Source organism: Erythrolamprus reginae, chromosome 2 (assembly GCF_031021105.1).
Source record: "Erythrolamprus reginae isolate rEryReg1 chromosome 2, rEryReg1.hap1, whole genome shotgun sequence".
Taxonomy (NCBI): domain Eukaryota; kingdom Metazoa; phylum Chordata; class Lepidosauria; order Squamata; family Dipsadidae; genus Erythrolamprus; species Erythrolamprus reginae.
The window spans coordinates 272168934-272184028 of NC_091951.1; the positions used below are offsets into that span (position 1 = coordinate 272168934).

The 15095-nt window shown below is 39.1% G+C and overlaps 1 protein-coding gene across 1 annotated transcript in view; it reads left to right on the forward strand.

The window, feature by feature from the left end:
* The window catches only part of PGM5 (phosphoglucomutase 5), a 57056-nt gene that overhangs the window by 22327 nt on the left and 19634 nt on the right, over positions 1-15095 (forward strand). Inside the window, exon 6 of the mRNA XM_070742631.1 lies at positions 369-523. Within this exon, the coding sequence (XP_070598732.1) occupies positions 369-523 (155 nt within the window). The remainder of the gene's footprint in view (positions 1-368; positions 524-15095) is intronic.

Genomic DNA, 15095 nt, shown 5'->3' on the forward strand with positions numbered 1-15095 from the left:
CTCTTCTCTCCCTCCCTCCCTCCCTCCCTTCCTTCCTTTTTAATCAAGCTTAATGTAAGTGGGAAATGTTCAAGAGAGTATGTTTCCAGGAAAGAAGCATACGAAACTTTGGAGTCACAAGATATTGTATTGTTTTTCATAATTCATTCAACCAAATTAAACTTCTCCATGGGGTTTATTTCAAGCCGTGTAACTGAGTACTATGGTATGAAACAGATTAAAGCTGAATAACAACTTTGGGTCTCCCTCTTGCTAGATTGCAGATTGAAAAAGAGGAGAATCCAGCTATTTTTGCACAAGCACTGCAGATGTTCTTTACTTACTCATTTCCCCTTTCCCTACTCAATATATTTTGTTTTCTCTTTCAGGACCGCTATATGATTCTGGGTCAAAATGGATTTTTTGTTAACCCTTCAGATTCCCTGGCCATTATTGCAGCAAATCTCCATTGCATTCCATATTTTCAGCAGATGGCTGTGCGAGGGTTTGGTAGGAGTATGCCTACCAGCACCGCCTTGGACAGGTAAGAAACAAGTTTCATTGATATCATTATATATCTGGACATGGATAAGGCAATTACTGATGTATTCAACTCCCAAACCCCTTGGTTGCAATTCAGAAATTCTGCAACTCTTTGCAAATCAGCAAACCATGAGATGGTTTCCCTCCTGTTTTATTTTCCCCTAGTCTAGGGTATTCATAAACAGTTGCCTAAGTGCATCCAAAATTTAGCAAAATATTTTTTTTTCAATCTACTGTATGTCTCAAAATAGCCCCATTCATTTGGGGTGAAATGGGGTGTTACCATCCTGGATTTCCAGATATTTTTATTTTTCCAGATATGTATCTCTGAAATTCAACTTCAACTTCTCACACTATTAAGCTTTCTGATCAGGACTGCTAGGAGTTATATTTCATTATCATATGTGTGGAGGATCACAAATTGATCATTTCTGAGTTAAGTATATAATGTATACAGTTAATTATAGAGACAATTATCTCATGAACCAGAATAATCTCTATAAAAACCTTGTGTATTTCAGAATCATTTTCCAGAGGAGCTATACAATACAGAGCTATTATTGTTTTGTGTAATGCATGTATGTGCACTTTTACATAATAGAAAGTAGAAGCCATGAGCAAAACACCTTTGTTTCAGGAAAATTGCTACCAAATTACAAATCTTTGTTTAAAGTGCTTGAATTTTCTAGCTGTTTCCCACATCAGTCAGTCTTCCTGATTTGAAAAGGCCACGGGCATGATGTTTCAAATACTGATTACTGCTTTTGATACTTTTATTTTTTTTAAAAATCTAATACCAGTAGTTAAAATTTTAATATACAGTAAATGAAATAAAATTGAATTTAGCGTGTGACTTTGAATTATCGACTACCGGTAGCCTTCAACCCACGACCACATTTGAGCCCAAAGTTTCCATTGTTAAGTGAAACATTTGTTAACTGAGTTTTGCCCCATTTAACAACCATTCTTGCCACAGTTGTTCAGAGAATCACTGCAGTTGTTAAGTTAATAACACTGTTTTTAAGTGAAATTGGCTCTCCCCACTCATTGACTTTACTTGTCCGAAGGTCACAGAAGGGGATCCCATGACCCTGGGACACTGCAACCCATAAGTGTGAGTTATAGCAGAATTGTGCAACACAATGTATATTGGGCACATAAATACACTGACTCCAATATAAGCTTATGTGTTTTATAGTTTATAGTTTATTAGATTCGTATGCCGCCCCTCTCCGAAGACTCGGGGTGGGTCACAACATAATAGTGATACATTACAAATCTAATAGTAGAAGTTAAATCAATTTAAAAACATTAATACATAGTAAAATCCCTATCTATACAATCATACACATTCAACCTAATCCATCATACAGTAAGGCCAAAAACATAATTAAAAAGGGGAGAAGGTGGTAATTATCCCCACACCTGGCGACAAAGGTGGGTCTTCAGCATTTTACAGAAGGTGAGGAGGGTGGGGGCTATTCGAATCTCTAAATGGAGTTGATTCCAGAGGGCTGGGGCCACCACAGAGAACATGGTTTGGTCGACGGGACCCGGAGAAGGCCAACTCTGTGGGACCTAATCGGTCGCTGGGATTTGTGCGGCAGAAGGCGGTCTTGGAGATATTCTGGTCCGATGCCATGTAGGGCTTTATAGGTCATAACCAACACTTTGAATTGTGACCAGAAACTGATCGGCAGCCAGGCCACAGAGTGTTGGCAAAATGTGGGCAGATCTTAGAAGCCCCATGATGGCTCTCGCGGCCGCGTTTTGCACGATCTGAAGTTTCCGAACACTTTTTATGTCTTCTTCATGGAACTTGTTTTATGTTTTCACATAAACTATACTTCTCTTCTCAAGTAATAATATATATACACACAGTCCTTGTACTTCATTTAGATCCTATCCTAATCTTAAATATTCCATCTATGAATATTATATATATATATTCTCTCAGAAACACTTAACATTAAGAGAATCCATCTGCTGTCTATGATGCAGATTCACCAACAGTCAGCATACGAATGAAAAGAATTCTCACTTCCAACTGCCAAAAACTGACTGTTTACCAGTATGCAAATTAGCCCTCACGTAACATTCTATTCCCCTTTTTCCATGCTGCATGCTAACAGAAGCCATCTAGGAAGATAACCAGTGGTGATTACATGACACCAGGCATTGCAACTGTCATAAATATGTTGCCAAGCGTCGAAATTTTGACCACGTGAACATGGGGATGCTGCAAAGTTCAAAAACAATCATAAATCACTTTTTTCGATGCAATTGTAATTTTGAATGGGCATTAAATGGATGGTTGTAAGTCGAAGGCTACCTGTAGTCTATTCATTTCTTCAGTGCCTGATGCTTTTAGCCTGTTTGACTTTATAGCAGGAGTGGTGTATCCCTGGCTAGTTAACTCTGGGCAACCTCCATGTTTCAACACTTAGAATAAGTTCAGAACAATATTTGGTGACTAAACTTTTGATCCCCAGTGAAGCAACTATTTTGCATTTTTCCTTAAAGAACATGAAGGCTAGTGCTATTTATTCCCTACGGTAGTGTGGTGGCGAACCTTTTTTCCCTCGGGTGCCGAAAGGGTCGCACATGCGTGAGTGCCCACACCCAAAATTCAATGCCTTGGTAGGGCGAAAACAGCTTTCCCTGCCTTCCCGGAGGCCCTTGGGAGGCCAGAAACTACCTGTTTCCCAACTTCTGGTGGGCCCACTAGGTTTGTGTTTTGCCCTTCTCAGGCACCAAAGGCTTCTGTGGAACTGGGGGAAGGTAAAAACCTCTGTCCCATCCCCCGGGAGGCTCTCTGGAAGCCAAAAACATCCCCCAGAACCTCTGAGCAAGCAAAAAATCAGCTGGCCAGCACACACATGCACGTTGGAGATGAGTTAGGGCAACTGCTCGCGTGCCAGCAGATATGGCTTCACGTGCCACCTGCGGCACCTGTGCTATAGGTTTGCCATCACTGCCTTATGGGGTTTGATGGGCTTAATTTGTATTTTAAAGCTATCCAGAAACCAAATTCTAACTTCAAATAATAATAATAATAATAATAATAATAATAATAATAATAATAAGAAGAAGAAGAAGAAGAAGAAGAAGAAGAAGCAGCAGCAGCTAGAGAAATTAGTGAAATACGAAGATCTAAAAATCGAGCTGCAACGACTCTGGCATAAGCCCGTGAAAGTGGTCCCAGTGGTACTTGGCACGCTGGGCGCAGTACGAAAGGATCTCAGCGGACATTTGAAACACATTGTAATTGACAAAATCTCCATCTGTCAATTGCAAAAGGCCGCTTTACTGGGATCGGCAAACATAATTTGCCGCTACATCATGCAGTCCTAGGTGCTTGGGAAGTGCCCGACTGGTGATGAAATACGAAATCCAGCAAAATTATTTCGTTTGCTGTGTTGTACTGATATAATAATAATTTATTAGATTTGTATGCCGCCACTCTCCGAAGACTCTCTGAAGACTCAGGGTGGCAATTATATAATTGTGCCACTAACTGTGCCTTTTGCATGTCAGAGAGGCTGAGAAAAAATATTCAAAATGGTTTTGCTTTGAGATAACTTGCTCTGCTGAAGTGACTTTGGTAAAACTCATTTACAAATTGTATTATTGAGTTCGGTCGTCAGGATTTCTGAGAAACTTTAGATAACTCAAAATTATTTTTCTCCTTTCTTCTAAGGGTAAAATATTTTCCTTCCAACACCAAAATGAAAGTTTCCATGTTATCATTATTTACACAGACATGTCTAACTTGGCACTGCTTTTTTCCTCCCAGTATCCTTCCCTTTTGTTTGGATATGAAAAAACTGTTTTGAAATGAATATTTTTAATAACTTTTCTCAAAAACTAATCAAATGGCTTTGTAAATAACGGGGTCTATTTTGTTATTAATTCCAGAATATTTAGAACAGTTTTTATTCAGTAGCCTTCCTCTAAGATCTGGGCCTCTTTTCATTTCCTTCATGTCCTAAACTGAACCTTTGACCCTGAAAAGCAGGGAGGGAGGGAGGGAGGGAGGGAGGGAGGGAGGGAGGGAGGGAAGGAAGGAAGGAAGGAAGTAAATTCTTTAATCCATTTCCCATGGTAGGAGGGCTAATGAAGGGCTATGATCTTTTAATCCCCTAAAGATACACAATTCAGATATTATAATGCTTAATAGTTTAATTTTAGTTTAATGATTATGAAAACCTGGCCACTATATTAAGCCTAAGTTTATTTTTTTAGCATAGTTTATATGCAACAAGCTAGATTAGGCTAAGGATGGGAAAGGTTTTTTTTTATAAATTATGTTTAGTAAAGGTTGCAAGAATCTATTGATTGAGTGGCTTGATCCAAATAATTACATTAAACCATAATGCAGTTTACTGCAGTGTTTTTAAATTGTGGGTAATTATACTCATGGAGATAATTTGAGCATATCCTAGGGGCAATGGAAAATTTTTTGATTGGTAATTTTTGGATCAAGTTTGGTACTGCCACTTCCAAGAGGCTTATGTAAAACAACAGTCTGGTTTTGTTTATTCACTAGTAGGAAAAAGGATAATTAGGTCAAGCTTGGGAGCCATCCAGAGTTTCGTATAGGATGGGTGGCTATATAAATGTTTTAAAATAAAGGAAGCCACTAATTCAAACATTGTATGTTGTGTAATTAAGCAAGGGTGTTTATGTTAACCCTGCTTTAGGGTTTAATAATGGGATGGGGACCTGAGGCCATGTACATCCTCCGCAGCACTCTGAGATCACGTGGTCAAAATAAAGCAGTAAAATGTTAAATGTTGAAGCATGGAATATGCCTCATTCTGATTCTGCCCAATTACATACAATGGTAGAAGCTGCAGAAGATTTGGATCCTCATCAGCCCTATGCTATGAAGGGGTTTTAGGTCATAACTAGCATTTTGAAGTTCACCCAGAAGCCTATTGGTAATCAGTGCAACTCCAAAAGTGGTATTATATGGGCATAGTGTGGCAGGCCCATAACTGTCCATGCCCACATTCTGGACAAGGTGCAGCTTCCAGTCTTCAAAGACCAGTCCCTTAAAGAATGCATTGCAGTAATCAAGTCTTAAATGACCAATGCAAAAGCAGCTATGCTAATGCTGTCCTGGTAGTTATGGACACATTTGGCACACTAGTTGAATTTGTGGAAGGCCGTTGATGACCACAGCTGTCATCTGTTCCTATCATGCCAGTCCCAAAGGAACATCTCCAGACCTGGCTGGTCCAAATACTAGTTGCTCAGTCTTTTCAAGGTTGAGCTTGCATGTGTTCCTCCATATCCAAGACACCCAGAGAATGTTTGGAGATTGAGACAAGACTCTGTGGTACATGTTTTATAGCAGCTGTGGCCTCGAGGTGGAGCTCTTGCCTCACAACCAGGAGGTTGTGGGTTTGATCTTAGGTAGAGGCCAATGTAAGAGTCTCCTGACAGGGGGCTGGACTAGATGTCCTACAAGGTCCCTCCCAACTCTGTTAATCTGTTAAAGTGAAACTGTGGCTTGACCCTTCCTGTGAAGGAATGAATCATATTAAAGCAATGGTCAAAGCAATGGAAACTGCAGTTTAATGTTTCCAAATGTAAAATAATGCACTTGGGGAAAAGGAATCCTCAATCTGAGTATTGTATTGGCAGTTCTGTGTTAGCAAAAACTTCAGAAGAGAAGGATTTAGGGGTAGTGATTTCTGACAGTCTCAAAATGGGTGAACAGTGTGGTCAGGCGGTAGGCAAAGCAAGTAGGATGCTTGGCTGCATAGCTAGAGGTATAACAAGCAGGAAGAGGGAGATTGTGATCCCGCTGTATAGAGTGCTGGTGAGACCACATTTGGAATACTGTGTTCTGTTCTGGAGACCTCACCTACAAAAAGATATTGACAAAATTGAACGGGTCCAAAGATAGGCTACAAGAATGGTGGAAGGTCTTAAGCATAAAACGTATCAGGAAAGACTTCATGAACTCAATCTGTATAGTCTGGAGAACAGAAGGGAAAGGGGGGGACATGATTGAAACGTTTAAATATGTTAAAGGGTTAAATAAGGTTCAGGAGGGAAGTGTTTTTAATAGGAAAGTGAACATAAGAACAAGGGGACACAATCTGAGGTTAGTTGGGGGAAAGTTCAAAAGCAACATGAGAAAATATTATTTTACTGAAAGAGTAGTAGATGCTTGGAGCAAACTTCCAGCAGACGTGGTTGGTAAATCCACAGTAACCGAATTTAAACATGCCTGGGATAAACATATATCCATCCTAAGATAAAATATAGGAAATAGTATAAGGGCAGACTAGATGGACTATGAGGTCTTTTTCTGCCGTCAATCTTCTATGTTTCTATTAATTTGTATTTCTTTATTTGTTTATTTATTTATTTAAAAATTAATAATAATAATAATAATAATAATAATAATAATAATTTATTAGATTTGTATGCTGCCCCTCTCCGAAGATTGCTGCTTTGAAGCTTTCTATGAATGTGATAAATAGAAAAGTAGCTATGTGTTGTTGCTATGATCACTGTAATTAATTCCTAATATGGACTAACTGCAAAAATATTAAAAATAGAGTTTGCTTATAGGTTTGTTTTAATGTGTGTTAAAGAATCCATCTGTATCTGACAATTAGACCACAGTAATGTGTTGTTCATCAAAATACTACACTAGACATTAGCAATAGCACTAGCAATAGCACTTAGACTTATGTACCACTTCATAGTGCTTTACAGCCATTCTCTGAGTGGTTTACAGAGTCAGTGTATTTTCCCTGATAATCTGGGCCTTCATTTTACCAACCTCGGAAGGATGGACGGCTGAGTCAACCTTGAGCTGGTGAGGATCGAACTGCTGGCAACGAGCTGAATTAACTTGCAATACTGTACTCTAAGCATAACTTGATTGTTTTATAAAATAACAATTGTAAAAGGAAAAATTAGAGGAGGGTAAGATTGTTGAGTGTGCCTGGGAGATTGTGTGGCACAATTCTGACTGAAAGAGAATGAGTGAATCAGTGAGCAACATTTGGAGTGTACAGTGCAACTTTATGCTTTGCAGAGAGTTTGCAGATCTGGGGGTTTTGAACTTCAGCAAATCTTTGAAAAGCATTTAAATGTGAAGAATATCTCTCTTTTTTAAAAAAGAAAGGGTTTGAGAAAATGATAGGCTTGAATGTTACACACAAATATAGAATTGAAGGTGATTGTTGAATGTGGCAAGAGCAATATATGATGAAAGTAAAGCACCCGAGAGGCTAAACAGAATTAATGAATACTTCAGTCCTGATTAGTGATTAGCTGTAAAATGTCCCTTGGTTATTAAAATATTTTGGAAAAAATATAAGGAATGGTTGTGGTGAGATTTCAGATTTATCTTCTTGGAATGTGAATGTGTTAATAGATTTTTAGACATTATAAATCTATAAGATTAGACATCTACCATCTTGTAGGGTTTTTTCAGCAATGTTTTGCAGCAAATGTAAATTATGACAAAGGGTAATCCATTGAAAAATAATATAATAATAAATAATAATGTATAGTATATCAAATAATAATATATCAAATAAATAATAAATAATAATATATCAAAGACAGTTACATTTGATAGGGAATATGATATGAATGTTTGTGAGTTATACATAAATGGCAAAAAAAAACCCTAAACCTAATCTTGTTAGAATTCTTGTTAGAATGTCCACTACCAAAGATGAATAAATTTTAATATATGCAAATGTGGGTAGAACTAATGTATGTAGAGATATAATAACTATTTTAGCAGAGCTAGATTCAGCAATGCATTTTTTTGTATTTACATGCCTTTAGTTTATTTTGCTTATTATTTTGTACTCCATTACTTTACTTTACTTTGCATTGTTGTTTATTCCAAAAGAATGTTGTGTGATGGGTATATGTTTTTGCTTAAATATTTCATGCGTAAAAACAATCTGACTTGAAATAGAGAGAATACGCTATATGAATGCTGCCTTGGCACAATCGTAATTTTCCATGACTTCAGGGACTGAATTGAACAAAAATAGGAACTGGCCAAATGAAGTACGTAGTCTGAAACTGCATTATTAACAAGCAAGAAATACTTCAGAGAATCTTCAGGAAAGCTGGCTTAAATCAGAAGTGGGTTCAGACTGTTTCTATAGAGGCGGTAGTAACTTGGCAGCCTGGGTTGTTAGAACTGGCAGCTATCCAGCCCTGCCACGCTTGTCTTCCCGGTGGCACCATAGGCACCGCCATTTGTTTTTAGATCGGTTAAAAGAAAATACTGTGTATATGTGTGCAGTGCGCATGTGCCCCATGGCGTGTCACTGAATGAACCGGCAACAAATAAAACCGGAACCCACCCCTGGGGTGGGCTGCCCCTGGCAGGCCTGGGATCACTGTTCTGGTAGCGGAAATGGCGATGCGCGCACATCTGCATGTCCCCACAGAAAGTGCCCCCATGTGGTCATAAGTCAAGGACTGTCTCTGCCTTCCTCTGCATGGCAGCCTTGTCCTAATAAACTCCCCCTTTCTGGCAATTTTCTTCTCTGTAAGAGGCACCAAAATAATCCAGGCAATGTAAGGATCTTCTGCTTGGGCAGATGATTGGATTAGGTGACCTCCGAGATTCCTTCCAACCCTGAATTGCTGTGCTGTTTTAAAGTGTCTTCTAAAGCCACATCTAGCGGCAGATTTTGTGGTACTTTCTTCCTTCCTTTCTCTCTGTCTCTCCCTTCCTTCCTTCCTTCCCTCCCTCCCTCCCTCCCTCCTTTCTTTCTTCCTTTCTCTTTCTTTATGTCTTTTTCTTCTCTCTCTCTCTTTCTCCTTCCCCTCCTCCCTTTCTCTCTTCCTGTGAAGAACCCCAGAAGGCCTTTGGTAGCAGGCAGAAAAGCCAGACATTTTGAAACTAAGAACATGCCCATTGATCATCTGGCATTCTTACAGCTCCATTGTTGATTAGCTTAGTCTGAGGATAGCTTAGCAGTCACTTATAATAAGTTCTGGACTCAAACTCCGTGCACTTGAGGATCCCCAACTTTCTTTCTTTTTCTCTTGAAGCCCCCCATCACACCCCTTTTGGGCCTAGCAAGCCTCCCTACAGTCCCCTGGGAGCCCAAAGGGGCGTAGGGGACCCTGGAAGCAGAGGTGGGTTCTAACTTATCTCACTGCTGGTCTGCTTCGTCCCGTGCCATGTGGCAAAAAAACAAAGCTGAAAAACAGAAAGCTATTGCATGCAGAGTGCTGGAACTCGGCTTCTGTACATGCTCAGAAGAAAACATTTTTTAAAAAAACTTTAAAAACAAAGATGGCAGCGCTCACTGATTGGCATTAATTGAATTGGTTCAGTGACATCATCTTGACGTCACCAGCGGGTCGCTACCAGTTTGGGCAAACCGGTCCGTACCAGGAGGGATCCACCCTTCCTGGTTGTCCTAAACAATATCAAACTACGATTCTACAGACAGCATGTGGCTTGGTGTCAGTGAAGGGCTACCAAAATTTTACTACCACACTGTGGTTTGGCTTATGCAGGACGCCCTGCATTTTCTTTCAACATCTTTCAGTGCAAATTGGGTGCTTTGGGGTGGAACTCCATTTTCGCTACCCCACTGCATCTCACCCACCGTCCGGACAGTGGCCCACCCCTGCTTTGTAAGTAAGTCTGAATTAGCTGAGCCACCATTAGATATTGTAAGAAAGATAATGGAAAAAAGCAGTGTTTTACTGAATTCCCTTCCAGTTCTGTAGTATTTTATCCCAAAAGGCCATTTAGTCATTTTGTTTCTTATATTTCTGAAGCGTCCTTTTTATCTGTTTGCTGGGTCAAAGCTGCAGTTCCTGAGTTTTATTTATTTTATTTTATTTTATTTTGCACATAAATCCAAAATAATGGGAGCAGCAGCAGCTGCAGTGCTTACCATATATGGGATATTGGCAGTTGCTTGGTTCTACTCTTGGTATATACACTTGATGCCTTTTAAGGGAACCCTGTGCCTGCTGAGTGAAAATATCCAGAAACCAAACATGTATTTCATAGACCTGCCACTTTTCTTCTGTTAGGATCATAGAAGAAATACAAGCTCTGTGGATTAATGCTTCAAATAGAAAGGAAAAGAGGTTTGCTTAAAAAAAGAAAATTCAGGAATCTTTGATTAGATCTCCAGAACAACAGAGAAAATTACCCTCCGAGTTCTTCATACAAGATAGCATTTTTGTGGTTTGTCTCTTGGCTTATACATATTATTGCAGAGTTTGAGAAAATAAACTGCTGTCTTTGCATATAGTTTGAGGTAAAAACCTCCACTGGATTCAATAGCAATGTTGAAGTACTTTTTATTAAAAAAATATGCAGCCGGCAAAAATTGTCAAATGCCTTATCATGGTCCGGCACTGCTCTCACAGATGTTTTTGATTATACTCCCATTCTTTTCATGGAATATATCACATAAAACTCTCTTAAATCTTCTGTATTACGCTCCTTTTGATTGAAGATGAAGCAGTTGAAACTTTGAGGGTTAAGTACATTTGAAGATAAGTATGTTTCTTTGCTGTTTTTAACCTTTTCCATTTCTTGGCCCAGTAAATTTAGCGGGCTGGTTTTCTTTCAAATCGTTTTTTAATTTCACAGGTCCCCTTACATATTTATCCGTATAGTACTAAAACTCTCACTGTCGTGTCATTTAACAGAGCAGAACAATGCATCATAGGGAAACAAGGTACCTCAAATGGGCTAATGTACAGAATAAGGAGGGAGAGAGGGAGGAAAAGGGAAGAGAGTGGGAGAAATAAAAGAAGAAAAGGAAGAATAGAAAGCTTAGAACTACGTCGCCTAAAACACGATCTAAGTATTGCCCGCAAGATCATATGCTGCAATGTTCTACCTGTCAATGACTATTTCAGCTTCAATCGCAACAACACAAGAGCACGCAAACAGATTCAAATTTAATATTAACCGCTCCAAACTTGACTGTAAAAAATATGACTTCAGCAACCGAGTTGTCGAAGCATGGAACTCATTAGCTGACTCAGTAATGTCAACCCCTAACCACCAACATTTTGCCCTTAGACTATCCACGATTGACCTCTCCAGGTTCCTTAGAGGTCAGTAAGGGGTGTGCATAAGTGCACCAGTGTGCCTTCCGTCCCCTGTCCAATTGTCTCTCCTTATCTCATTTATCTTTTCTTCCTTTCAAATATGTTCACCTATACTTTTAGATCTTTTCTTCTATTCTTTTATTTACTTATATTATTACATATCTTTCTCTTCAATGTGTATTATGTATTGGACAAAATAAATAAATAAAATAAATAAACAGTTTCTTTCTCCCTTCCCCACAAAACAGCAGCAACTTACCTGCTTGCTGGCCGTCAGCCTGCAACATTTTGTTGATTTTTCCCATTGATTTTCCCCTACAAGCTTACCACAGACAAAATAAATGGGAAAGCTGGCAGGAATTCTAAAGAGGAAGTGGGAGGAAGATAAGAGGGATAAGGAAAGGGAAAGAGGGAGGAAGAGAGGAAGGAAGGAAGGAAGGAAGGAAGGAAGATTTCTAATCCTCTAAAGAAGGATTTCTAATACCATGAAGGTGCAAAAGAGCAGCAGAAATCGAAGCAATGCCCAACTTAGTCCAATACATAATACACATTGAAGAGAATAGATATGTACTAATATAACTAAATATAACTAAAGAAACGAATAGAAGAAAAGATGTAAAATTATAGGTGAACAAATTTGAAAGGAAGAAAAGATAAATGAGATAAGGAGACACAATTGGACAGGGGACGGAAGGCACACTGGTGCACTTATGCATGCCCCTTATTGACCTCTAAGGAACCTGGAGGGGTCAATCGTGGATAGTCTAAGGAAAAATGTTGGGGGTTCCTTTGTGGAACTCAGTGGGGAAGCCTTCAAGAAGTTGTACGTTGCTTCCATGCCCACTGCATTTTTTTGTCCTCGTGATCATTTCATTTCTCTCTTTAGGAAATATCTTTGAAGGGATGACCTAACAGGGCACAAGTTGCCCAATATGCCATAAAATGATAATAGACTACAATTTTAATTTGATGTTTTATACGGCAACAACAACTTGTCTGGTCTGAATAGTTTAACAAATCATAGTTAATTACCGTAGATCATGTTTTATCCATGAAAAAACTCGACAGTATATTTCTCTCTGTAGTTCCAGAGATCTTATCTAGAATTTCTGAATATGTTCCCATCTGTTTGAAAGGATAATCTACGATATTGTGAAGATTGGGAATGTAGATATTTTCTGTCACAATTACTGAATGCCACACTGGCTTGGTTCCCTAGAACAGGATGTATAGGTAGCCCTTGACTTACAACGGTTCATTTAATGACTTTTTGAAGTTACAAAGGTACTGAAAAAGTGACTTGTGACTGTTTTTCACACTTGCAACCATTGCAACAGAGATGGGTTCTTCCAGGTTGGAACCAGTTCACCTGAATTGGTAGCAAACCACTGTTGATGTCATGGAGTCAGTTCGGTGGTTGCCAGTCCATGAATGCTGCCATCTTTTGGAGGGGGTATTTTTTATTTTTTAGAATTTTTTCTGACTTTTTTTCTTCTGTACATGTGCAGAACTCAGGCTTCTGGCATTGTCCATCTTGTTTTCGGCTTTTGTTTTTCTTTTGAACTTTTGGCACTGCGCATGAGCGCGTCTGCCCACAAGGCACACCCACGTGGCACTGGAGGAAGCGAACCGGCAGAGTTGTAAGTTAGAACCCACCCCTGCGTTGCAGCATCCACATGGCCACCTGAACAAAATTAAGATCTTGGCAACTGAGTCATATTTATGACGGTTGCAGTGTCCTGGGGCCACGTGATCAACTTTTGCAACCTTCCAACAAGCAAAGTCAATGGGGAAGCCAGATTCACTTAACAACCCCAAGTTACTAACTTAACAACTATGGCAAGAAGAGTCACAAAATGGGCAAAACTCACTTAACAAATTTCTCACTCAGCAACAGAAATTTTGGGCTCAATTGCAGTTGTAAGTTGAGGACTACCTGATGTTAATATTTTGTTAGTATGTCAACCATATTGCTACAGTCATACTCAACAAACAGAGATTTGAAAACTGGCATGGCACTGTATGTCAAGTTTATAATATTTATTTTGGATAGATACTACTTTCATGTTTCACTCCTAATGCCTTTTATCTCGACTTTGAATATGTGTTTGTGTGGGGCAGAGGGTATTTATTTAAGCCAATTTGCATGGGGATTCTTTGTAACTGCCTTCTCCATTTCAGATTAGGGAATTAAATGCCAAGACTGTGGAAAGCTGCAACAGTTTGAAAATTTATTTCTGTAGGAAAAAGAGTCTGCAGAGAGGGGCGGCATACAAATCCAAATAATAATAATAATAATAATAATAATAATAATAATAATAATAATAATAATAATAATAATAATAAAGCAATTTCATTGTATAATATTTGCTTTATTACTGTACGGCTATGATATATGGGCTACAAAAATGAATCCACACTTCATCTTAGACAAATTTGAAGACAAGCTTCCCGGATTGAAATAGCTAGCTATCATTTTGACTTTTAAGTTGCACTAAATCTCCGGGCCCGCCTTCTGCCGCACGAATCCAAGCAACTGATTAGGACCGATTAGAGTTGGCCTTCTCCGGGTCCCGTCGACGAAACAATGTCGTCTGGCGGGGCCCAGGAGAAGAGCCTTCTCTGTGGCGGCCCCAACCCTCTGGAACCAACTCCCCCCGGAGATCAGGACTGCCCCCAGCCTCCTTGCCTTTCGTAAACTTCTTAAAACCCACCTCTGCCATCAGGCATGGGAAAATTGATTCCCCTGGGCTGGTCCGTTTTATACATGGTCTGTTTGGGATGTTTGATTGTTTTTACATTTAGGGTTTTAAACTGTTTTAATAATTGGACTTGTACTATGCTTTATTGTTGTGAGCCGCCCCGAGTCTTCGGAGAGGGGCAGCATACAAATCTAATAAATAAATAAAATAAAATAAATCTGTGATTATAATTTTCTCTCACAATATAGATTTCGTGTCAGAGGGAATAATGCATAAATTAAACTATCTTATTTAAAGTTAACATATTTGCACTTATTCCAAATAATATCTCAATATATACATGCAATCTATATATCTATATATATATGGCAGTTCTGTGTTAGCAAAAACTTCAGAAGAGAAGGATTTAGGGGTAGTGATTTCTGACAGTCTCAAAATGGGTGAGCAGTGCGGTTGGGCGGTAGGGAAAGCAAGTAGGATGCTTGGCTGCATAGCTAGAGGTATAACAAGCAGGAAGAGGGAGATTGTGATCCCCTTATATAGAGCGCTGGTGAGACCACATTTGGAGTACTGTGTTCAGTTCTGGAGACCTCACCTACAAAAAGATATTGACAAAATTGAACGGGTCCAAAGACGGGCTACAAGAATGGTGGAAGGTCTTAAGTATAAAACGTATCAAGAAAGACTTAACGAACTCAATCTGTATAGTCTGGAGGACAGAAGGAAAAGGGGGGACATGAAACATTTAAATATGTTAAAGGGTTAAATAAGGTTCAG